At 42.9% G+C, this 25,109-nt stretch overlaps 1 protein-coding gene and 1 long non-coding RNA gene across 3 annotated transcripts in view; one reads left to right on the top strand and one right to left on the bottom strand.

Annotated features, from left to right (window-relative positions):
• LOC138766230 (uncharacterized) overlaps positions 1-609 on the top strand; it is a 41,705-nt gene extending 41,096 nt beyond the window's left edge. For both annotated transcript variants that reach the window (XR_011358706.1, XR_011358708.1), the window contains exon 6: positions 237-609. This is a non-coding gene — a long non-coding RNA (uncharacterized lncRNA). The remainder of the gene's footprint in view (positions 1-236) is intronic.
• PLEKHG2 (pleckstrin homology and RhoGEF domain containing G2) overlaps positions 1-25,109 on the bottom strand; it is a 59,542-nt gene that overhangs the window by 26,814 nt on the left and 7,619 nt on the right. The window contains exons 2-4 of the mRNA XM_069943646.1: positions 18,877-18,961; positions 5,950-6,024; positions 4,389-4,825 (exon numbers count right to left, since the gene is read on the bottom strand). Coding sequence (XP_069799747.1) covers positions 4,389-4,825; positions 5,950-5,998 — 486 coding nt within the window. The 5' untranslated portion in view covers positions 5,999-6,024; positions 18,877-18,961. The remainder of the gene's footprint in view (positions 1-4,388; positions 4,826-5,949; positions 6,025-18,876; positions 18,962-25,109) is intronic.

The raw sequence follows: 25,109 nt of genomic DNA on the forward strand, positions 1-25,109 counted from the left end.
TTGTCTAGTCTTGGACTATGTACATAAAGAAAGCCATGGTGCTAATGCTAACAGAACATTATGGCACACATCAGAATTGCCATCACCTTTTCTACATTGCCATAATGTATAGTATATTATTTTAGTCTACTCTCTTTAGTCTAAGGCGCTAGTGCTTACGACTAGACAACCAATTATTGCTTACATTGCCATAATCAGTATGTGTCCGGGTTTTTTTTACCTTTTTTTTACCGTAGCACTCGCATTCTATTCATCCGGGAAGACGAAGAAGACAGATGTTTCTTATTTGTCCCAAAGCGTGAGCTTATCATCCCAAGACATAGCAGTATGTGTGGCTGCCATCTCCCAGGCCTCCCAGGGTGGCTTCTCTTAAAGTAAAACAGCATCCGAATCATCCATAGATTTACTACAGCCCTTCTAAGCCTGACCATAGGATTACGAACATATTATTGGAATGAATTCTCGGGCTACTTTATGGCTTGGATTCAACGACATTGCTATTGTAAATGTTTTGTTCACATGAAGAAGTAGACAACTTCATCATCCGTGAGAGGGGGGAAAAAAAGTCCAGTCTGAAAACATGTACTATATACAGATATTTCCTGTGCATCTGCCGTTATTCCCTGGATTGCTTCCTATCCTAATCTAAATATATATTTTTTTATGTTTTTCTTCTCGGCTCGACTATATGACTGACCCCATGTGTGTGAGGAGCGTAGGACGGCCATGCATTGCCCCAGTGGGATTCGTAACCTCTGCAATGTGACGGTCTCATTGCGCACTGCAAAGAGCAGGAAGAGGGCGAAAAAGGCTCCATGTTACGTTAGTGTGGTCTGCTCTCCCTCACACAATGACCTCTGCCCAGTGGGAATGTGTCAGAGAGACGCTGGGTCTCAGCAATCTCTGGAATTTCAGGAATAGCAATGGCCACCAGTTTATTCTGCCTGAATAATTGCACATCCATCACTGGGCAGATGTGGAGCCATAAAGCATTGACTCCATCCTTCTGGTAAGTCTCCCGCCAGCTGAGCTCCTCAGTGTATTTTGCTCTTATAAGCAGTTTTTTTGGAGAATTATATTGTTCTGAATAACAAACACATGGGTGTTCCCTTATACTACATCCCCTATGGGATTGAAGAGAGAAAGACTATCCAAAGCCATAAATTAGGTCTAACCGTAGAGTTTCACAATCGCCTTTACCACCTCTATCACACTTACTGGAAGCCCCATAGTGTACCCAATATAGCCCCCAATTTTTTCTTTCAAATCAACTGCTGCCATGAAGTGCCAGAGATTTGTAATTTACTTCTATTAAAAAATCTTAAGCCTTCCAGTACTTATCAGCTGCTGTATGCCCAGCAGGAAGTGGTATTATTTCCAGTCTGGAGAGCAGGAGAGGTTTTCTATGGGGATTTGCTCCTTCTCTGGACAGTTCCTGACATGGAGAGAGGAGGCAACAGAGAGCACTGTGTCAGACAGGAAAGAAAACACCACTTCCTGCTGGACACACAGCAGCTGATAAGTACTGGAAGGCTTGAGATTTTTTAATAGAAGTAAATTACAAATCTCTGGCACTTCATGGCAGCAGTTGATTTGAAAGAAAAAATTTTTTGGGTGCACTACCCCTTTAAGTCATTCTATGTAGCCTACACTATGACTGTAGGATCTGGGTGGTCATATTGGGTATAGACTCCATAGGGAATAACAATGTCTACAGGTATATCTGCTAGAGTTTTAGGTGGGGCATGTTTTTTTCTGGTTCTGCAGTAGGGAAGAGGGACTAAATTGATCTACACAATATAGGATTACTGGTAATAAAATTTTGGGGTGGTTTCAAAATGCTACCAGCCATAGAGTTTCCTCAAACATGACATTTGTCACTTTAAAGCGACTGTGCCATCAGGTACATCGCTTAAAGTTTTTTACACCGGGATAAAGCACTGGAGACGGACCCGTTGGCGCCCAATGCAATGAAACCCCCTCCCCTTTGTGACAAGACTCCATGATTATCAAGTGAGCCACATTAGAGAGAGGAGGGGGTTCGTCACACTGGGGGCCAGCGGGCCCAGCTTAAAGTGCTTTAGGCCGTGTTGGTGCCCGGGAATAGACTGGCGCTGTGCATGGTAATCGGGCCACGGTTCAAAAAAAGAACCGATGCACCAGCATCCATGCACCAGCGTCAGTCTATTCTTGGAAGAAAAAAAACTTAAAGCGATGCACCTGATGGTACATTTACTTTAAATTTTACTGTCATTGAAAAAAAAAAAGAATGTTTGACCAGTTGTGGTCATAGTGCTGGGACCACCACTAATTGTTAGCACAAACCAGGAGCTAAGGGCTTCTCTTCCCATCTCTCTCCTCACATCTTCCATAGAAGCCGTCTTCTTCAGCAAGGAGGGAGACAGGGAGAGAAGCGATATTCCTGCCTCATTTTTGTGATCTGTAGGGTTTCAACATCCAGACTCCGACTGATCAAAGCTTATGATGTGGCAAAAGTTGTACAAAAAGATAGATATTCGGCCATTGGAATCTCAGAGAATGGACTAGTTCCAACCATCAACAGAAATGGCTGCACATATTTAATACTATGAAGTGGCGAATACTGAGAGGTCTCTGCATCCCACAAACTTCTCTGCACCCTACGAATGCATTGTGGAGGTGCCATTCAGGTAACAGATACCCCTTCACTTCAGATGCTGAAGTCGCTATTGACCATACCATATGAGAGGTTAAACAACAGAAGTCTCATATCAGCTATATAATGTGGGCTCGTCTCCTGAGCCTGCACTATACTGTCCCAGTGCACCTATATGGCGGATATTGCCAAAAGCTTAAAAGACCTTCTGTGTTGATGTTTTTGAACTTTGGAAGAAACTTTCAAGAACTAACCCCATCCAGACGTGTTTAGAAAAGAAATGGATACTAGTCATAATAAAAGTCATTATAAGACTTATAGCCTTGGTTCCGCAATGTAAACTGTTGCCCCTAGGGATCACCAGTTTACTATTTTGACCCTAAGATCTTTAACTTAACAACCCATATGCTGAGACTATTGAAAACTCTTTCCCCATCACTGGTAGAGCCCGGGGAACACCATCTGCTGATCATGTCTGGAGACTGAAGAATTCCTTCTATCAATGATAAATCAGCAAATATTTAGGCGCAGAACATCCCAAAATTCCCAGTGTGAAAAGTCGGCACCGTTCTCTAGCACAGAAATGCCAGTTATGAAGACTATGACGGCACAGCTGCCTCCGAGCTAATAATACAACTGTATGGCACGGACAGCTGCGCCCACATCCGTCATTTTCATGTCAAGATGAAAATGTAAAAGTTGCTTCCCCCGACCCACTGTCCACGCTTGTCACTGGATTGTTACTTTGAACAGTGTGGTGTAAATGGCTTTATCTAAGCCTTACTGAAATCCAACTCGATTATCTAATATTTCACAGTAATGACGGTAGCGATATTCATGTTGACTTAAAGGAGTTATCCCTAGATTAAAAATGATCCCCTTTTCACAGGATGAGGATAAGTAGCTGATTGGTGGGAGTAGGAGAGACCCCCACTGATCACAAAAACATAAAAAAAACTCCTGGCGGGGCGATAATCACTAATCGCTTATCACTCTGTGTAGTAGAGACGGCAATCAGCCGATGAAATGATCATCAGCTGATCGTTTCTTTAGTCCCTGACCTAAAATAATCGGCTTCCGACCGTGCATCGCTACGCGTAATAGCCATGCACGTCCGAAGGCTAACGATTCATCAGTTTATATTTCCTGTCCACGTTTCCTGTCCACGCTCTGCTTCCTCCCCGTTCCCACACGCTGCAGCTTCAGAGCTGCTCAGTGGTCCCGGCCAGTGATTGGCTGCACGGCCTGTCAGTTGAGACAGGTCGCTCTGAAGCTGCAGCACACAGGAGCAGGGAGGAAGCAGAGTGCAGGAGACCACCGGGAACGTCAACAGGTCATATAAACTGTTTGGGCAAAGGCTGCACATACATCGCTTACAATGTCCATGCAGCCCTAGCTAAACGATTATCGAGCCATGTAATAGGCCCACTAGCAGATCAGCGCTCGTTTACAGTATTGATTGGGCCGTGTAATAGGACCCTTACTCTCCATGGCATGTGCTAAAGTGGCTGAACACTGAACTTGGCTATGTTCACTAGACCCATAGTGAATGGAGCAGTGACCAAGCGTTCACATTGCCACTTTATTTACTAGGGGGACAATTGACCTCTGTACTTGTCAACATGGTGTGCCAGTGGTCAACAGGATAGGGGATAACTTTTATTGTTAAATAACCCAATTTAAGATTAGGTGGAGCCTATGAAAACTTTGAACAAAAGTAGGGACAGACACAGAGTAGTAGTGGACCTCTCACCTCTACTATGCTCTTTAAATCTCGGACATATGCTTGCTCGGTTTCCAGAATTTCCAGCACCACTCTGTCCACATGCGAAAGCTTGGCCTTGGGATCCTTTGCTTTGCGCAAAATTGGAGACCACGTACAGCCAAGAAAGGCCCTTTCATGAGACAGCACCTTGTGTTCACTCTCCAGCTGGCCCACTGGCGTAAGGTCGAGGCTGATATCGCTGCCATTTTGTTGAGGATAAGAAGGGCCACAGTACTGGGAGGATCCAAGGGTCCCACTACTACCAAATGAGCTGTGACTGTCCTGGAGGGAGGCCGAAGAGGTGGAGGAGCTGAGGCTAACTGGACGGTCACTGTCCGAACACACAGTATTAACGGAGGTGCAGCTGCCAGACATCCCGGCTGCTATTCCACTCAGAGAACTGACAGATGAAGGCCTGGGGGCAGCTAGGAAAGAGAAGAGAATGGTATAAACTTTATTTTACAATTGGATATGATGGTGGCATGTATTCATAACCAGTACTCCATATTGTATTGGCGAATACAATAAGTTTTGGTTGGCTCTACCAGTGACCTAGTTATGTTCCCTTGTTAGCTTTTTCTATAGTCTAATTTGTTACTATATATAAAACTATTGGAAAAGTTACATGTTGTGTAGGCCTATCCTAAAGGCCAGGCTTCACTTATTTGCCTCAGTATATAAGCTGCAGGTACCTAATGCCCGTCTTTCCTCACTTCTGGGTCACTAGTCTTAATGTTATTATCTTTTTTCTCATGTTGTAATAGAAAGCAGCTGTCTGAACCAGTAATGTTACAGGAGGTCACTCCCTGTAGACATCCAGAATGTTAAAAAAATTATTTTATTCTCCAGTGCAAAGTGCCAAAGACTCCAGACCCTGAATTGCGACAAGCGGTAATGTCTCTTCACTCCCCCTCCCATTCCTGACCCTGCTTTGGGCTCAGCTTCCAGCTGACTGTCAATCAATTAGAGGTAGGGATGGGAGAGAGAGTGAGGAGGCATTAAAGCTTGCTGCAATCCAGGTGCTTGGGAACGCCTCTTTGACACTTTAGAAAATTATTTTTCTGCATATGGAAGCCCAGACGGATATATAGGAGGTACCATGTGTCTTCTTGCCTAATGAAGTTATAAGAAAGCCGTCGAACATTCCCAAACGCTCGACATTTGACTCACACTGCCTGAAGCAGTTGGATGCAGGAAAACATGTATACAGCCTCCCTAGGGTTTCATCCAACTTCTCCAGGCAGTGGGAGTCCAAAGCTGAGCATTCGGGTGCGGACGGTTCGCTCAACACTACTATCTAATGGCATCAGCAGTTTGGAACCTTAAACTGCAGATGACAGATTCACTTTAAGTTCTTCAACAACAGGTCTTGCCTCCTGAGGTTACCACCTTGGATATGTATGCTGTTTAGGGACCAGTATGGTCCCCATCTATGTTCCATATTGGTTTTAGAAGTGAAGAAAACAAGCTGTCTACATTTATTTAGTACTGGAAGTAAAGGATGGGGTAGAAAAGACAAGTGTCCTAGAAGTTTACTGTAAGAACCCACCTTGTTCACCTGGTCGCTTTCTGCTTCCTTTCAGGGCTCCTTCCGGCATGTTGAAAAGATGGGGGTCTCCCCGTCCTGTTGGGAAAAGAATGTCATAAATAAATGTAATATTTAGATTATCCTATATTTATATTATTTGGAAGAATTAAAAAAATTTTTGTCACTTCTAGGAGGTAGCGTCTCAAGTCTTGATCTATTGATCTCAGCTCATGTCTAGATCCCATATGTCAGTGATCTGTCAAGCTTAATGATGTCCTTGACCTACTAAATTACTTTCCACTTAGCGGATGAGGGGTTAAGGCCGCTGCCACAGCCTGTGGTCTATTCCTCCAGCCCAACATTATTATTAGTACTGACTTATATTCACCAAATCTGCAATTAACGTGAACCCACCATCCCCACATGTTACAGCCCCGGAGGGGGAGACATCAGAACAGACCATACAGTAATTCTATATGATATAATATTATTAATGACGGTAAGAACAACAAATCACTGTGTGGTGTGCAAATCGTACGGGGCAAACCAAAGAGGTTGTTTCTGTGGTAGGTTCATTCTTGTGTTATTGTACGTCTTCCAAAGGGTCACACCATCCAAGCAACCCCTTTCTCTATATTCTGTTAGGACATATAGTTGTCACTAAGATGGATCACCTACGTGGTATCCCTTTCTATTCACCAAAACAAGACCCACAGTCTCCTTCACAGATAGAAGGTGATCACTACAAATTACAGCCATCATGGCAATCGGCTAATCGCCAGTGGGTGGGCATTCAGTGAAAAGGGGTTATAAAGATAGAAAAGGGGTGTCCTTCAAAGGGGTATTCTAATTAATAAAAATGTTGCTGGAGGATGGTAAAGATAAGTGATACTTCCACCGCCTTCTTCTGGTCCCACACTCCTCAATACTTCTCGCTGCTTCCAAGATAAGACGTTAAAAGAAGACCTGCCTGATCAGTGAATCGCTGGCCACATTGGTGTCTCCTCAGTGATTGGTTGAAAGGTTGGGTTCCTCTAAAAAGACTTATCTTTGAAGTAGCAAGAAGCGGTAACCAAAAAAGTACTAGATCGTGCGGGAACGGGAGGTGTGGAAGACTTAGATAGGTGAGTATGACCCCTCCAGCAATATATCAAAATTGTTATGATACTTGAATAACCTTTTATCTGTGACCAGTTTTACTTTACCTCTTTAATTTCCCCAGGAAGCAGGATATGGTAACAGTTACCACTACAAAAAGGGGTACTAATTTGATTCTACTGTGGCAGGTGGGTAACTATAGTAGCTGAATAGTTTGCATTTGTACCTAGGACATGAGGCCTGAAATTGTGTGTTGGTGATGGTAGACTCAAGATCCCTTCTGACAACTTGTGTTGAGCATAATTGCCAAATTGTTCAGGTTCGGCAAAGTTCTACGAACCTGAGTGTTTGGCGAAGTTAGGTGTCGTCCTAGGGAGTCCTGGGAAACATGTATCCATGTTGTCCTGGCAGCCATAAGGCAGCATCTAACTTTTCAAGCCTCCAGGAGTCAAATACCAAGCGTTTGAGTTCGGAGAACATTGCCAAACCCGAACAGTTCCGTAACTCTGCTCAACACTACTGCCAGCAGTTATCCATCTTGACCACAATACCACTTATCATGGAGTCAACTTTCTGGACTTGGAAGGGGACAGGGTTTGCTTAGGATGGAATAGGGAGGAGAAGCTCTTACTGGACTATATACTTTCAGCAGCTGAACCAGTTGATCATCTTGTCTCTTTGGTGGTTTATAATCAAAAAGTTGTCATCCAAATTGGGTCAGCCCCTCTAATGTTTAGACTTATGAATGCATGTCCACATACGTCAGCCGCACCCCGCACCCACCACAAGTACATACCCACATTATCTGCGCCCATAAATTGTTGCATGTTTAAAATTTCCTGTTCCATGCCATGGTTCTCATTAAACTAATCCCATATAAAAGAAACCAAGTTACATATTTTATGAGACAATTTTGAACAAAGGGAAAACAAAAACATACCACTGTTACTGGGAATCAGTTCAATGAAAAATGACCGCCCAGCATGGGGGTATAGCTCTGCCCTCCTCAGATGTGGCAACGCTACTTATTCAGAATGAGTATGGCTGCATGTTAACCTAATGCATTTCCGCGAATGCTTCATGTCAGGCTTAGAGGTGGAACAATGCCTGACTAGGTGGCATTAATGGGGGCGCTGTTGCACTGATGTCTTCAGAAAGTTGTTGCTTCAAATAGTGGTGAAAAATGGTACTGCAAGTGAGAATTGGAGTATGTTCAAACTTTGGCCCTAATACACGGGACGATTATTGTGCGGAAAATTGTTATATTGTTTGAATTTAAACAATAATCGTTTTGTGTAAATGCAGGCAACAATCACAAAATCGTTTTTGAGCGGAACCTAAAATCATCAGTAATCGTTCAGTGTAATTCCAGATGGGATCAGATGGAGTAAATGGCCGTAGTGACGATTGTAGTACTGATCGTAACTAACTATCGTTCTGTGTAATATAGTGAACGATTGCGGTAGCTCTTGTTTGTGAACATTAATCGTTAAAAAAAAAAAAATGTAATAGGACTCTAAGGAACGACACTCAACCTATAATTTTTTAGTTGTTGCAAAAGCTACCAGCTACCATTCTTGCCATATGTAGACCCAAAAAGACTCTCATTGACTGAACGGTCCACTGAAGGGGCTTATCTGTGGATGAAAAAGATGGCTTCCTGGCTCTACAGCCTATTTGGGTCTACCAGAAATGGTCAGGAAGCTGAAAGCAGCCAAATTGGTGCGGCACTATTTGCACAATTTCAATGGGACTTACCCAAATTCTTCCCGACCATCCCTGGCAGCCACAAACAGACTGGTAATAACCAGGGAGCATTCTTTTACATCCATGGGAAAACCCCTTTAAGAATAGTCCTCTGCCCATAAGGGGAATTAGTGTATGATTGGGGGGAGGGGAAGGGATTATGGTTCCTGAGTCTCCTGTAGGGTCTATGCAACATTGGAGTATTAGTCACTCCAAATTGATATCAATGGTTTGTCTGTAAGATTCTTGGACATGGCGAGTCCTCCATTAAGAAAGACTCTCTTTGTAACCGTTCTCCACTTTGGCCGATAGGTAACATTTAATGCTGTCATTTCTATTCCTGACCCCCCCCCCCCCCCCCCATATTATATAAAGAGCCTGCAATGTGCACAGATCCCAGTTAGATTATGTATATAACAAATAACTCAGTACTGGGCAACGTAACAGAAGACACATGAGATTGTGCTGGCTTTTCATTCCAGCTTGGAACATTCCACCATTTTAATTGTTTCCTTCACATGTGATTTTGATATAAATCGAGTCTGATGGAAAAGCTGCATCTGTCTTCGAGTTCCTTCTGCTTGATATATGAGGTGTTTCCACTTACAATCTGTATATGCAAAGATTTGGATTCTGTACCAACTATTGGCATCACAGCCCGGCTTACGCCTACTGTTCACTGTACTGCGGAGTCAGCTCTCGGCAAACCTTTGTATGTACCATGTAGATGTTGTGTGTACCATCTTATATACCATGTTGTGTGTACTATCTTATATATATTATATAGTGTGTACCATCTTACAAATACCATGTTGTGTGTACCATCTTATATATACCATGTTGTGTGTACCATCTTATATATACCATGTAGTGTGTACCATCTTATATACACCATGTAGTGTGTACCATCTTATATATACCATGAAGTGTGTAGCATTCTATATATACCATGTAGTGTGTACCATCTTATATACACCATGTTGTGTGTACCATCTTGTATATCATGTAGTGTGTAGCATCCTATATATACCATGTTGTGTGTAGCATCTTATATATACCATGTAGTGTGTGCCATCTTATATATACCATGAAGTGTGTAGCATTCTATATATACCATGTAGTGTGTAGCATCTTATATATACCATGTAGTGTGTACCATCTTATATATACCATGTAGTGTGTAGCATCCTATATATACCATGTAGTGTGTAGCATCCTATATATACCATGTAGTGTGTAGCATCTTATATATACCATGTAGTGTGTACCATCTTATATATACCATGTTGTGTGTAGCATCTTATATATACCATGTAGTGTGTACCATCTTATATATACCATGTAGTGTGTAGCATCCTATATATACCATGTAGTGTGTAGCATCCTATATATACCATGTAGTGTGTAGCATTTTATATATACCATGTAGTGTGTAGCATCTTATATATACCATGTAGTGTGTACCATCTTATATATACCATGTAGTGTGTAGCATTTTATATATACCATGTAGTGTGTAGCATCTTATATATACCATGTAGTGTGTAGCATCTTATATATACCATGTAGTGTGTAGCATCCTATATATACCATGTAGTGTGTAGCATCCTATATATACCATGTAGTGTGTAGCATCTTATATATACCATGAAGTGTGTACCATCTTATATATACCATGTTGTGTGTACCATCTTATATATACCATGAAGTGTGTACCATCTTATATATACCATGTAGTGTGTACCATCTTATATATACCATGTAGTGTGTAGCATCTTATATATACCATGTAGTGTGTACCATCTTATATATACCATGTAGTGTGTAGCATCTTATATATACCATGTAGTGTGTAGCATCCTATATATACCATGTAGTGTGTAGCATCCTATATATACCATGTAGTGTGTAGCATCTTATATATACCATGAAGTGTGTACCATCTTATATATACCATGTTGTGTGTACCATCTTATATATACCATGAAGTGTGTACCATCTTATATATACCATGTAGTGTGTACCATCTTATATATACCATGTAGTGTGTAGCATCTTATATATACCATGTAGTGTGTAGCATCCTATATATACCATGTAGTGTGTAGCATCCTATATATACCATGTAGTGTGTACCATCTTATATATACCATGTTGTGTGTACCATCTTATATATACCATGAAGTGTGTACCATCTTATATATACCATGTAGTGTGTAGCATCTTATATATACCATGTAGTGTGTAGCATCCTATATATACCATGTAGTGTGTACCATCTTATATATACCATGTAGTGTGTACCATCTTATATATACCATGTAGTGTGTACCATCTTATATATACCATGTAGTGTGTAGCATCTTATATATACCATGTAGTGTGTACCATCTTATATATACCATGTAGTGTGTACCATCTTATATATACCATGTAGTGTGTACCATCTTGTACATACCATGTTATATGTACCATATCAGGCCCAGACTGAGCTATGAGAACATTAAAGGGAAATACCTCAATACAATAACACTCTTTGTATCTGGCATCCAGTAATCCTAAAGAAATTGTTACAGTCCAACATTTGTATTTTCATGGAACTAAAGGATTTGTTACAGATTCTAGATATGGCACCATAATCTACCGTGGGAAGACAAGTGAATCTCCGAATGGAGGAATATGGCAGTACATAGACCTGAGAGCACGCCATATGGTATTGCACAGATTTGGGAGCACACCAGGTAACAGTACACAGGCCTGACAGCACACTGTATGGCAGTATATGGAGCAGAGAGCACACCATATGGTAGTACATGGACCTGAGAGTATACCGTATGGCAGTATGTGGACTATGACAGCACCCTGTATGGCAGTATATGGAGCAGAGAGCACACCATATGGTAGTACATGGACCTGAGAGTATACCGTATGGCAGTATGTGGACTATGACAGCACCCTGTATGGCAGTATATGGAGCAGAGAGCACACCATATGGTAGTACATGGACCTGAGAGTATACCGTATGGCAGTATGTGGACCTGACAGAACACCATATAGCAGTACACAGACCTGACAGTACATCAAATGGCAGTACACAAACCTGACATTCCACTGTGTGGCAGTATGTGGACCTGAGAGCCCACCATATGGTAGTACATAGACCTGAGAGCACACCATATGGTAGTACATAGACCTGAGAGCACACCATATGGTAGTACATGGACCTCAGAGCCCACCATATGGTAGTACATAGACCTGAGAGCACACCATATGGTAGTACATGGACCTCAGAGCCCACCATATGGTAGTACATAGACCTGAGAGCACACCATATGGTAGTACATAGACCTGAGAGGACACCATATGGTAGTACATGGACCTGAGAGCCCACCATATGGTAGTACATAGACCTGAGAGCACACCATATGGTAGTACATAGACCTGAGAGCACACCATATGGTAGTACATGGGCCATAGAGTATACCATATGGCAGTATATGGACCTGACAGAACACCACATAGCAGTACACAGGCCTGACAGCACATCATATGGCAGCAGACAAACCTGGCAGCACACCATATAGCGGTAAACAGATTTGACAGAAAACCATATGACAACGGATGGACCTAACAGCTCACACGTCTTGGCAGAACATGGTATTGAGCTCATTGTATCTCAGATTGACTTCCTGGAGGGTCATAAGGATAAGCATGTGTGGGACGTTTCATGGGACCAAACCTTTACAGAGCAATAATTGTAGGTTTCATCCGTTACCTGCAGTGCTGCCCGAATGGACTGTAATTAGGATTAATGCTTTTTTGCATGATGTCCAGTGTGGGACATTAGACTGTGTCTTGGCATAAACCTCGTCCATGTCTGTAAGAAAAGTTCTATTTCCTCAAAGTTTAGCTCCGAAATTTTTTTTTACAAACTGCTCAAATTTTATAAGCATTTTTCTTGCCAACCATGTAAAATGTCTTTACCAACTATCGCCCGGTGTAACTAATATCCCCATAGTTTCTCTTCTCATCCGGTACATACATATACTTATCCTCTCAGCCACTGCATTTCTATATATAAAATGCCTTCAATTCTTAGAGCTAAATAATGCAGTCTGTGGCTTGTGTTTCTGGGCCATGGGCCAGTTCATCATAGATACTGTCTGTTCAATAAGTAGACATGTGGCACATCTTAAAGAGAACCTGTCATCACATTTATGATGAACCATAAGTCATCAGGGGCGGTCCCTGGTGGCTTCTCTCCGCCTCACTAGCCTTTTCTGATCAATCTCTTTCTATATCCAAAGAGGGAGAGATCTATCAATCAAGGCTGGCGGGGTGGTGAGAGGTCAATGGGGACCGCCCTCATGACTGGTGATTCGGGCAGTGTGAAAGGTTCCCTTTAATAAACCTCAAAGAGATGGTGAGGGAAGAAGGGGCAAATACTCTAGGGCCTATACCATTCAGGATAAATACAGGTCCTACAACAGACAGCCCATGGCACTGTTATGTGGTGTTATTATATGGCTTTGTTAAACTAGGGGTAGTGTATTATTACTTGAGTTTTACTGCTATGGGTGTACCATGGGGGTCAGTGTTTTGCAAGCACTGTATATTGATACTAGTAGGGGCACAGTGGGGCTTTAGTGTTTTTGAGGTACTATATATTGGCATTAGTAGGGGCACTGTGGGGTCTGTGTTTTGGAGACACTGTATATTTGGGACTAGTAGGGGCACTGTAGGAGCACTGTGGGGTCAGTGTTTTGTAGCCACTGTATATTGGTACTAGTAGGGGCACTGTGGGGTGTTTTGGAGGCACTGTATATTGTACTAGTAGGGGCACTGTAGGGTCAGTGTTTTGGAGGTACTGTATATTGGTACTAGTTGGGGCACTGTATATTGGGACTAGTAGGGGCACTGTAGGGTCAGTGTTTTGGAGGCACTGTATATTGGGACTAGTAGGGGCACTGTGGGGTGTTTTGAAAACACAGTATATTTTTTTAAAGTCAGGGCACTTTATATTGGGACTAGTAGGGGCACTGTGGGGTCTGTGTTTTGAATGTACTGTATATTGGGACTAGTAGGGGCACTGTGGGGTCTGTGTTTTGGAGGTACTGTATATTGGGACTAGTAGAGGCACTGTGGGGGTCTGTGTTTTGGAGGTACTGTATATTGGGACTAGTAGGGGCACTGTGGGGTCTGTGTTTTGGAGGCACTGTATATTGGGACTAGTAGGGGCACTGTGGGGTCAGTGTTTTGTAGTCGCTGTATATTGGTACTAGTCGGGGCACTGTGGGGTCTGTGTTTTGGAGGCACTGTATATTGGGACTAGTAGGGGCACTGTGGGGTCAGTGTTTTGTAGTCGCTGTATATTGGTACTAGTCGGGGCACTGTGGGGTCTGTGTTTTGGAGGCACTGTATATTGGGACTAGTAGGGGCACTGTGGGGTGTTTTGGAGGCACTGTATATTGGTACTAGTCAGGGCACTGTATATTGGGACTAGTAGGGGCACCGTAGGGTCTGTTTTTTGTAGCCACTGTATATTGGTACTAGTCGGGGCACTGTATATTGGGGCTATTAGGGCCCTGATTAATATTCATATACTGTCAATATATCATGAATATGCTGTATGGGAAGCCCACCTCTAAGTGGTACAGCCTAAAAGCATGAAGCTCAGACTAGAAAAGATGTAGACACTAAATGATACTATTATGTTGACACTGCATAACAGTTATTTAGACCGGCCCTGGGATGATCCATATGTCTTCTTGGTCAATAATAGATGCGATAACTTGGGACAACAACTTTTGAGGTGTAAGCTGTTAATGCCTTACTTTACGTCAGAGTGTGGATGTGAGCGGTGTGCTAGCCATCTATCCAGATAAGCCAGACAGGAGGGGGTTAACCATCTGGAGGGGGTTCAGCAGGGGAAGGAGGGTTTGGATGTTGGTGCAGGGAGGAGGGGGGCTGTGTACAGGAATGCTGGAGTAATCTCACTATGTCCCCGCAGCTGGAGCAGAGGAGACAACAGCAGCAAGAAGAGACAGCAAGCTTCTCAGGGGTCCGGCCATCATCTACATATCTGCTTATTGTGTTATTAAAGCACTTTATCATGGTGGTAGCGTAATACTGATATCACCATATAATAAATAATACTGCCATACGTTACACTGAAACCTATATATAGTGATAAACCGCATAAATAATGTTACTTCCCCCATACAATGTATAATTCTCATATCACTATATCATAATACCATATATAAAATGATACCGTATATACCGTATAATGTTGTCATCACCTTACAATGTGTTATTCTGATATCAGTATACAATATTGGTATCACCTTGTAACATGTTATAATATATAAAGCAAGGCCAGAGACATACACATAATAGGCAGACCATGTGGTTATTATGGGGCCCTGGGAGAGAGGGGCTCAGCCCTGCTTGGCCCCATTCCTTGTTATAGTGTTAGGAAAGTGCACAGGGCTCCCCAGGGAAGTACATTGTCATCAAATAAAGGAATGGAGGTATTGACCCCCCGGTCATAGAAAGCAAGGGGGATTGAACTGTAGGCCATTTTGTCCTGGGGTGCAAAGTCACCATAATAGGAGGCCCATTTCAATCTTGGCTATGGGGGCTCTGTGTACTAACAGGATTTCCATTGCTCCATTAAGTTCTGTCTCCTTATTGTTCTCATCCCATCAATCTACTTTTGTTTTTTGTTCTTTTTTTTGTCGATCAAAACAAATTTCCATCGAGGACAATGGAATCTGCTTTTAGACATCAGTGGCCTCCTGTGTAATGTATAAGGCCGGGGGAACAAAGAAGTGGTATCATTAATGGTTGTTTTGAGTATTATAATAATAAATTGGACGTGGACATCAAAAAGGGTGATGAGGCATGAGAAAGAATGTAGGGTTGAGGACCACCACACCCGGAGGACCACTAAGGCCCAGGTTCTAAAGGGCTATGATGTCTGAGGAGCCATAGCTACAGTATATAACCATACTGATCACCCCAGAGAAGCCAGAGTATGACTGAAGAAGAGACCTAGGTGCACCATGGCCATCCTGGCAGCTTTATAGATGGCCCCCTGACCTTACAGCTACCGATTAGGGTTGTAGAGTTAAGGAAAGCTTAATCTTTCATGGGAAAGTAGGAGGATTGAAATAATTCTGCCATGGTTCAGTAAGAGAAGTAATTTGAGTTCCTCCTCTCCCGACATCTGGTCATTAGCGGGGCCTACCAGGCGGATCTCATCCCAGCTCTTCTCATGTGTTTTCTGTAAACATTCTCCTAATCTCCCTCTTCCTCACTTCCTGCTTCTGCAGCAAAGTCCTCTTGTGATCTCGCCTCTCCTCCTTACACTCTCGCCTTAGTCACTGTCAGATTATTACATTGTATTTATTGGATATTAGGATTTTATAGGGGACAACTGGTAATAATGGTGGCGGTGGCACTATCAGAAATTTCTACAATTGGTTGGCAGGTAGACTTAACGTAAAAGTGCCTATCAGTACAGTTCTGACAGATTCAAACGTACTGCTCATCCCTAGTGGTGGGGAAGTCGGTGAGTGCTTAGGGGTTCAGTAGCTGGGGAGAAGGCATCTATAGCAGGGATGGGGAACCTTTAGCCCTCCCGCTATTCAAAAACAACAAGGCCCATCATGCCTGGATAGCCAAAGCTTTAGTTAAAGCTTTGGCTGTCCAGGTATGATGGAACTTCTAGTTTTGCAACAGCTGGAAGGCTGAAGGTTCTCCATTCCTGACCTACAAGATCCATACACTTTGGAGAAAAGATGGCTGAAAAACTAGGTGGGGCTGACTGGTCGACTGACTAATTTGTCTCTCTCCCAATAGGTGTTGTGGGGAAAAGAATGGTCAGCCATGAAGACTTTCAATACCTGATCTTTTTTTCTTCCATAGGGATAAGCCTACAGGAGGTGTCTGGCAGGAACTTTCTATCTCCATTGAAAACCAATGCACTCTTGGTGAAGTGTGCATGTATGTGGGGGGATTAGGAAAATTAGCTGCCAGCCATATGAGCGTCTTGCCAACAGCTGTTGAAGGTATTACAGACTTGCTTCTGCCCTATGCCGACTATAAGAATTACCAATAGATCCCAATCTGAAACTTAAAGGAAAAATGTCACCCCCCGTGCCGGGGTGATGCCCGCCCGACCTCCCCGGTGGAGCACCATATACTTATTCCTTCCTCGAAGTCCCGGTCCTGGACCCGCTCCCGCTGACGAGATATCGCCGTCAGAAGCCATGCGCGCACTCATCAAAGATGAGTCTGGCTTCCGATGGCAATATCTCGTCGGCGGGATCGGGTCCAGGACCGGGGATCGAGGAAGGGGTAAATATATGGTGCTCCACCGGGGGGTCGGGCGGGAATCACCCCGGCATGGGAAGTTTCAGGTTTCCTTTAAAGGGGTTATCCAGAATTACAAAAAAAAATGGTTGCTTGCTTCCAGAAAAAGCACCACTCTTGTTTTCAGGTTGTGTGTGGTATTGCAGCTCAGTTTCATTGAAGTGAACTAGGCAGAGTTGTAGTACCACACACAGGTGTGGCGCTGTTTATGGAAGAAATCAGCTATGTTTTTATACTGCTGCATAAGACATCACTGCTCCTCTCTGGTGACGTCATCCTTGTAAAAGTATACAATTTACCAAGTATTTCTTGTGATATAGTCACACTGGGAAATGATGGCTTTGCGGACAAACTTTATCTGTAAAATAAGATCTCTAGTAGTGTTGAGTGGAGAGGTAACTTGACTCCTCACGGCCGCAGAGGTTAGAGGCAGTCCTAGAAAGTTCTGGAAAACAGATACAGCCATAGGCCTTAGGACCCTATTACACAGAGCGATAATCGGCTAAATCGTGCCGATTTGGCCGATTATTGCTCCGTGTAATAAAGACAACGATCAGGAGATGAAACGATCATCAGCTGATCGTTGGTTTGGGTTTGGACCTAAAATCGCCGGGTGCCAACCGCGCATCGCTACGTGTATTAGCGATGCACTCCCGGTCGTCTCTCCTGTGCTCCTGAAAAGACCAGGAGTGGAGAGAGGTAAGGTATCAGATGTTTGGACAAGGGCTGCATGGGCATCGCTAACAATGTCAACCACTTTTGTTGGCAAATTGGAAAAGGGTCCCATCATCAAAGATTAGGGCAGTATTATCTCCATAAACTAGATTCCAAAATTGTCTATGGCGTCTTTGGTGGTGTCCATAAAGAAAGGACCACTGTACATGAAGGACCTCTATGTATGGCTGGTCCCATCCTACTTTCTCGTAGACTTCATGCCGGCCTATCCAAGGAAGAAGGGAAACAGTGTATAGACCACAAAATTGGAGGTGTGAGGAAAGTCTGGTCTCCTTTATGGGGCTCTCTCTTCTGGCGTTCATCTGTATCATATTCCCCGGCATATCTATAATTTACTGCTTTATTCTTCGCCATCATGGTTTTTTTTGGACGTTATAACACTACGGTTCTGTTTTTCTATGATTCGCCTTGGAGAATTAAAAGAAATGAAACATATGAAAGAGGAGGCAGCGATGCACAAAGGTCGTATAATAAAATGAATATGGGGATTGTGGTCGCCATAAGCGCTGTAAATAGATAATAGTAGGAATTGGGTAGGAGTAACGTGTACATCTGCATCACCGTACAGAGCGGCAGGCACGGAGAGGCATCCCTGACATTTATATTACAATGGGCTCTTTGTGCAGAGGAGATACTAAAAAAGAGTCACTAATAGTGAAGGGAGTGATCTAAACAAGGGTGGGCCGAGTCACCCCTGACCAGGTCCTATTAGAAGAATTTGGGTCGGAGGAGATGATTTAACCTGTTATGGTCCAGCCGTGTGTATGGTGAAGCCTTGTAGCAGATTCCATAGACCCCGCACCCTCACCCAGCTAGGCCAAACCAACAACACCTTAAAGGATTTACTTTTTTTTTTCGGAAAAATGTTACTATGGCAACTAGAGGCCTCAACACCGCTATAGTGTTAGTATGGTGGAGAGCCTATACATTACAGAGGATGTGAGAGGAAACTGGCACTTGACGTGAGGGAAGGAATAGTCTGGGACTCACCAAAAATAGCCACTGCCAGATATCTTCATCCCATTGTGAGAGGGTGTAAATTCTGAGGAGGATGAAGAGCCTAGTATCTCTGAGGCTGGAAAGATATGAAAATATTAGGATTAAGACAGAGAAATAGAACAAATATTTTAATTGTTTGTCCTTATATACATTTTAAATTATAATAAATGTCAGTAAAAAAAGGACTGATACTTTGTAAGGTACCTATGGGCTAGGAGAGGCCACTGGCTTCCATTCCACCGCACTATGACCTTTAAATAACGTTCTCAGTGATTGGCTGTGAGTCTCTGAGTAATGTCATCAGGTGGGGACGTGATGATATCACTATCATTACCTTAAAGGCTCAGACAAAACTAAGCCCACCCCCGCCTACATATAGATTGTGTATTGTATACATGTGATAGGTCCTCTGAGTGATAGACACTCTTTGTAGTTGCTTTTTCCTCTACTTATTAGATGAAAATTCTTAACTAAGAACTCCTTTCAATGGAGTTTCTAAACCAGAGATCCCTTTAAGTGACATCACTGCTTCTCTTTGGTGACATCATCCTTATATAAAAGTATACAATTTACCAAGTATTACTTGTGATATAGTCACACTGGAAAATGATGGCCTTGTGGCCAAACCTGGGGTGGATTAAAGGACAACTCCGGCGGGACCCCCCCCCCAAAAAAAAACACAGACACACACAGACACCATACTCACCATCCCTCCGGTGACGATCGCCACTCCATTCGCCCGCCGTCCGCCTCACCGTCCCCTTCGTCCGCCGTCCAGCGATGTCTCCTTCTTCCGGGTCCATGAGAGAGAAAAGGCTGCCAGCGCGCTTGCGCACCGGCAGCCTTTTCATTGGCTGGAGCGCATCACATGGCTTCCAGCAAGCTCAGCCAATCAGGGCTGAGCAAGCTGGAAGCCATGTGATGCGCTCCAGCCAATGCAAAGGCTGCTGGTGCGCATGTGCACCAGCAGCCTTTCTCTCCCATTCACTCTCAATGAAGACGCCGAGGAGGAAGAAGACCCGGACCGCCCCCAGCTCTGACATCACCCGACACCAGAGAAGAGGACCGTGACGACCGTAATAGGTAATGTATATATTCTTTAACTTCCGGGGTGGGGGGTCGGGGGTCGGAAAGTGGGGGAAGGGGGCCAGACCGGGTATTTAACCACATTACAAAGTTATATAACTTTGTAATGTGTGTTAAATAAGCCAAAAAAATTTTTCGCCGGAGTTGTCCTTTAACTTTACCATAGACCCTGGGCTGTTCACCAAGCCTGGGCCCCCCACCCAACAGTAACTATGGCAGCACTAGCTTGGTGTTCCTAGTACAGAATAGATAATATCACAATGCCTTGATTTGTGCAAAATTGTGTTAAAAACGCTGCATTTTTTTTTTGTAAATCATGGCAAAAATTTAGCCAGGAGACAGTACACCACTGAAAGTATACCGTAAGTCTTTTTGGGTGGCCATGGGCCCCCCAGGAGCTCAGGGCCCCAGGCTACCGCCCGAAAAGGACCTATTATAATCCGCTGCTAGAGACTTTAGGTCTCTAGTAGTGTTGAGCAGAGAGGCCAAACTGTTCCTTTAAAATAAGTTCTCAGTGATTGGCTAGGAGTCCCTGAGTGATGTCATCAAGTGGGAGGCAGGATGATATCACTATCATTATCTCAAAGGCTCAGACCACACTAAGCTCCACACCTACATGTGCTCTACCGTACATAGCATAAATATGTAGCATAGGAACAAGTTGCTTGGTTTCAGAGACCAAGATATAACCCGACACAGATGGACAGTCAGACCTCCATGGTCATATTTTAGGAAGAAGGACTAATATAGACATGCATAGTAATCATGCCGGGTTCCCACCAGTCTCCCAGTAGTACACAAAGGAATCTTACATACATTCTGATGGATAGAAACAAGGTGGGCCTTGCTAAATTAAATAGGATGGTATCACTAGAGTGAAGAGTCATCTGTAATATGTGTTAGGGAAATCCTAGAGAAGGGCCTGTTATATACCTATTGACTTTTAGAAACGTATAAAATACACCCAATAACCGATTTACCATAATCTCACCCCGTTACACCCCAGCGAGACATTACTAGTACCTGGCGCTCACTTATTGATAAAAAGTGAAATAAAATTATGATATTTTTCCTGCTGTCACTCACTGCATGCGTATTAGTGTGTTTAATAGGAGCTGTATACATCCCTATGAAATACCCCCCTCTAGTGGCAGCTACAAGCAGTCACAATTTTACCATGTAACTAGAGGGAAACAGGACATTGGATGTCTGTATAATAAAAACAAGTGATGCATTTTGGACCCTTTTTTAGGCTTCATAAAATTAAATAATTGGTAAATTCACTCTATTTCATGCTAGTATTTATCATCTCCACCAGATATACTAATTATATGTAAATTCTTTAGAGAAAAAAAAAGTGCTTGGAAACTCCTTTAAAAACATTTAGCATTTTCCTCTGACTCCGCCTATTTCTAATTTCACCCATTTATAACCCCAATATAGTAATGGCCATGGAATAGTCACCCTACAATACCATGCGGTGGGTTGGGGTTGGGGAGGGGGAGGGGGGATTTGAAATATCTGCTGATCTTCTATGCTTCTATGATTGTCAGCCTACTGGCAGCTAGCCATCATTGTAGCCAGCTACCCATGCATGGCATTTACATTTTATTTCCTTAGTTAAACTTCTATAGTTAATCGACCCTGAATATCCTTATCAGCAGGACTTCTCCTGGTTCTTCACCGTAATGTGCCTACACCCTCCTCCCACACTCCTCGTAGCCACATTAAGTACAGGAATCCCACATAAAGCAGCAACCCGGTGCCAATAAACCTTGGCTTCCCGGGATTCATTAACACAATTACATTTCATTTCCTCATATAGGTAATGGAAATGTAAGTTTATAACATACTCACACCCAGGGTCAGAAAATGACTCGGGCTTTTGACACTGAACGTAACAATGGCCTACATAAGAGTCATACACAGAGTCATACTTCTTCCATTATCATCCTTTCATTCAAGAAAAGTCATTAGGAAAAGAAAATCAACATCTCTATAAAAAGAATCCAGCATGAGACTTGGCAAACGTACTAGCTTATGGCTGTATCCATGTTTTCATGGACTGGTATCGCAACATCTAACTGCTGCAGACCCCACCTGCCATTTAGGTGATGACTTCTGCATAGAATTTACTGTAATTACACCATTTGTATTTGTCTGGAGTGACTGCATCATTGTACGCCAAATATACGTCGTCAATGCTCCGCACCCCATAAATGTGACACCATGAAAACTTGATAGTGATTGCAACCTTTGCTTTTCTTAGGGTTTGTTCATTCACTGGGGCTAAATCTAAGCGTGTTATAAGATGTCTGGTAGGTTAGTAAGGTATCTTTAAAGGGGTTACAAAAACATGGTCACTTTCTTCCAGAGACAGCACCATTCTTGTCTCCAGATCATGTGTGGTTTGCAATTCAATGGTTGTAAAATCCCACACAAACTGTGAGACAAGAGTGGTGCTGTGTGGAAAGTGGCCATGTTTTTGTAGCACTGGATAACCCCTTTAAGAAGAGAGTGTTCATTACAGTCAGAAAAAAAGAATATACATATATATATATATATATATATATATATATATATATATAGGTATATAGACCAACAAGCCATTCTTTTAAGTTAAGTTTGGTGATGCCATACACATTCACGTAGGGTCATCCAGAAATGAAAGAGTTAAAGGGTCTGCTTAGGTCATCGAGGGCTGTATTCCCAATCAAAGGATTTTGCTAGTGTACAGAGTTCTTATCCTTTAAGTTTCCAGACCGTTCGGCTCGGATTTCAGAGCAGTGCTCAGGGGTATACAGTCAGGAAGGAGGATCCAAAATTAGAGCTGTTTGACCCTAGTGACATCCTAGGGTTATCGAGTGGTGGCATAGCATTCTTCCTGGCATCGATCATCCCACAGGAGCACCCACAACTGTCCCTTCCTCTTTTCCTGGAATCTGAGCATATGCTCGTTGTTGAACGGAGTTCTGATGATGGGGATAGGAGACTGAAAGGCTATGGTCCTCATGCCTTCTCTGTCGAAGTTCATCATCGACCACGCAGCTGACCAAAATAGTTTCATGTTTCGATTTTTAGTAGTTGTTCTCTATTGCTATGATTTTTCAGCATCTACATTGTATAGGTTATCGTTCCACGCTACAGATTGTATAAAATGCATCGTAACGTTAGAATGTGCAACTCAAAATGGCCTCATGAACCGAGCGAAAAATAAAAAACAAAAAACCCCCATGACAATATAAAAAGTGTTTACGCCAGCACACAAAAGGGAGGCGCGTCTCCCCTGCACATGATGCAGCGCGTTTCACACAAAAAGTACATTGGGTACACGCGGCGGTGTGCATTACACACTCGCTCTACAATCTTGCTCTCTGACCCTTCCAAATATGGAAACAATCAGTTTCCAAAATATCTGACATGTTTCCAAAAATACTTTTGGGATCAGATATCGTAAAATGCTTTCTGCATAATATGAGCCGGTGCGAGAGGCCTCAGCGCTCCCACAAACAAAAAAAAACATGTTTTCTCACAGGCAATATGTTCTGCCTTACTCCTATGTAACCAATAGATGGTACATGTAGAATACGCAGCCTGATGATGTTCCCATCACTGATCCAAGCCAATGCTGATGATGGGAGATCACTGGACCTTGACATTCTTGATGGGATCCACAGATAATCCAATACCTATTCCGTCTGCCAGGAAAAATGTTTTTCCGTGGTTTTGTCTGTTCTCCTTCCTCCAAAGCACCCTGTAGTACTAAATGAACCCGCTAATGGGGGAATCAGACAGTAGAATTGTCGGCCAAAACGTTTTAGGGACAATTGTTTTTTGTCTACAGCCGCTTTCGGGTTGTGGAGTTTTATGTGGCTTGTGCTTGTGTTTGATATTCCATTGTGTTACAATAATACACGGAAAGATTATTGTGCGAAAAATGTAATTGAATCAATACTCTTTCCATGTGTATGCCGGCAACGGTCAAACGACTAATGAAAATTTGGTCGACTGTCGTTGATCGCATCTTTAGAGCTCACCATTAAATCATCTTTAACCGTTCCCTCATCGTATACAAGTCTTTTGGTGTATGTACACATCGTTCGTTATTACAATTGTTCCAGTTGAGTATACGACTGATCATAATTACAATCGTAACTAACGACTATCGTTCCATGTACTATGATGAATGATTTCAGGTCGTTCCGAAAGGGTACTTGTTTACAGTCATTATTTGGAGAAAACGAAAAATCGATTTGTCTAATAGTACCCTAAAAGTATGGAAGAAGATCCACACTAGCACCCAAGTTGCATTGTAACATTGCATCCTATAAGATACTGTCATGGATCCCAGGAGAAGTGGCCAAGAATGTCGCTACTATGGGGTCTCCCAGACCTCCCTTCTTCTCCACACTGTTAGTACTTTGCCTTTTTAACATTCAGTTAATGGCAGGACTATAGAGGGTGCAGAAGTTCATGTTCATAGAACAAGTATGTAATGAAGATTCCTCCATCCTAGATCCCTGATAGCTGGTCCGACTGGTGCGAGGAGGGGGGGGGGTCATCATTTTTGATATGCTGGAAACCCCCTTGAAATCCTGCCTTGGGTATAATATACCATATGACAAAGATTGAGAATTAATCTTAAAAATAATTATAACAATTAGATATTTTCTGGCAGATCCAGTTGATTTGTGTGAGATCTGTCAGCAATGAAATACGTATGGCCAAATAATGGGTGGAGTGATGGGGGAATGTTGGGACCAGCCACGTAGATCTTAAATTTTCTATTATGTGAAATGAATAGTCCACCAAAGAGGGAGCTGTTCCTTGTTAGTATCTCTCCTTGCTAATAGTGGGGGGTCTTGAGTGGGGAACCCCAAACTTTAAGGCCCAAAAGGCAACTCCTCCTATGAAGTGATCCTTCCAGGGTAACGGTCTATGGGGTGTGACAACCTCATAGTCATCTTATAAGCCATCTCACCTAAAACACCCAACATTTAAGAAGAATTGTCAAGGAGAGGAGGGTTTAGAGCAGCATTTTTCTTACATATTGGGGCAGAGTAAACATAGCCAAATTTCTGGACTATGAGAAGAACATTTTGGTTTTATGTGGTTGGTAGTAGAGATAAGCAAACCTC

This window comes from Dendropsophus ebraccatus, chromosome 10 (genome assembly GCF_027789765.1).
Source record: "Dendropsophus ebraccatus isolate aDenEbr1 chromosome 10, aDenEbr1.pat, whole genome shotgun sequence".
In the NCBI taxonomy this organism is placed as follows: Eukaryota; Metazoa; Chordata; class Amphibia; order Anura; family Hylidae; genus Dendropsophus; species Dendropsophus ebraccatus.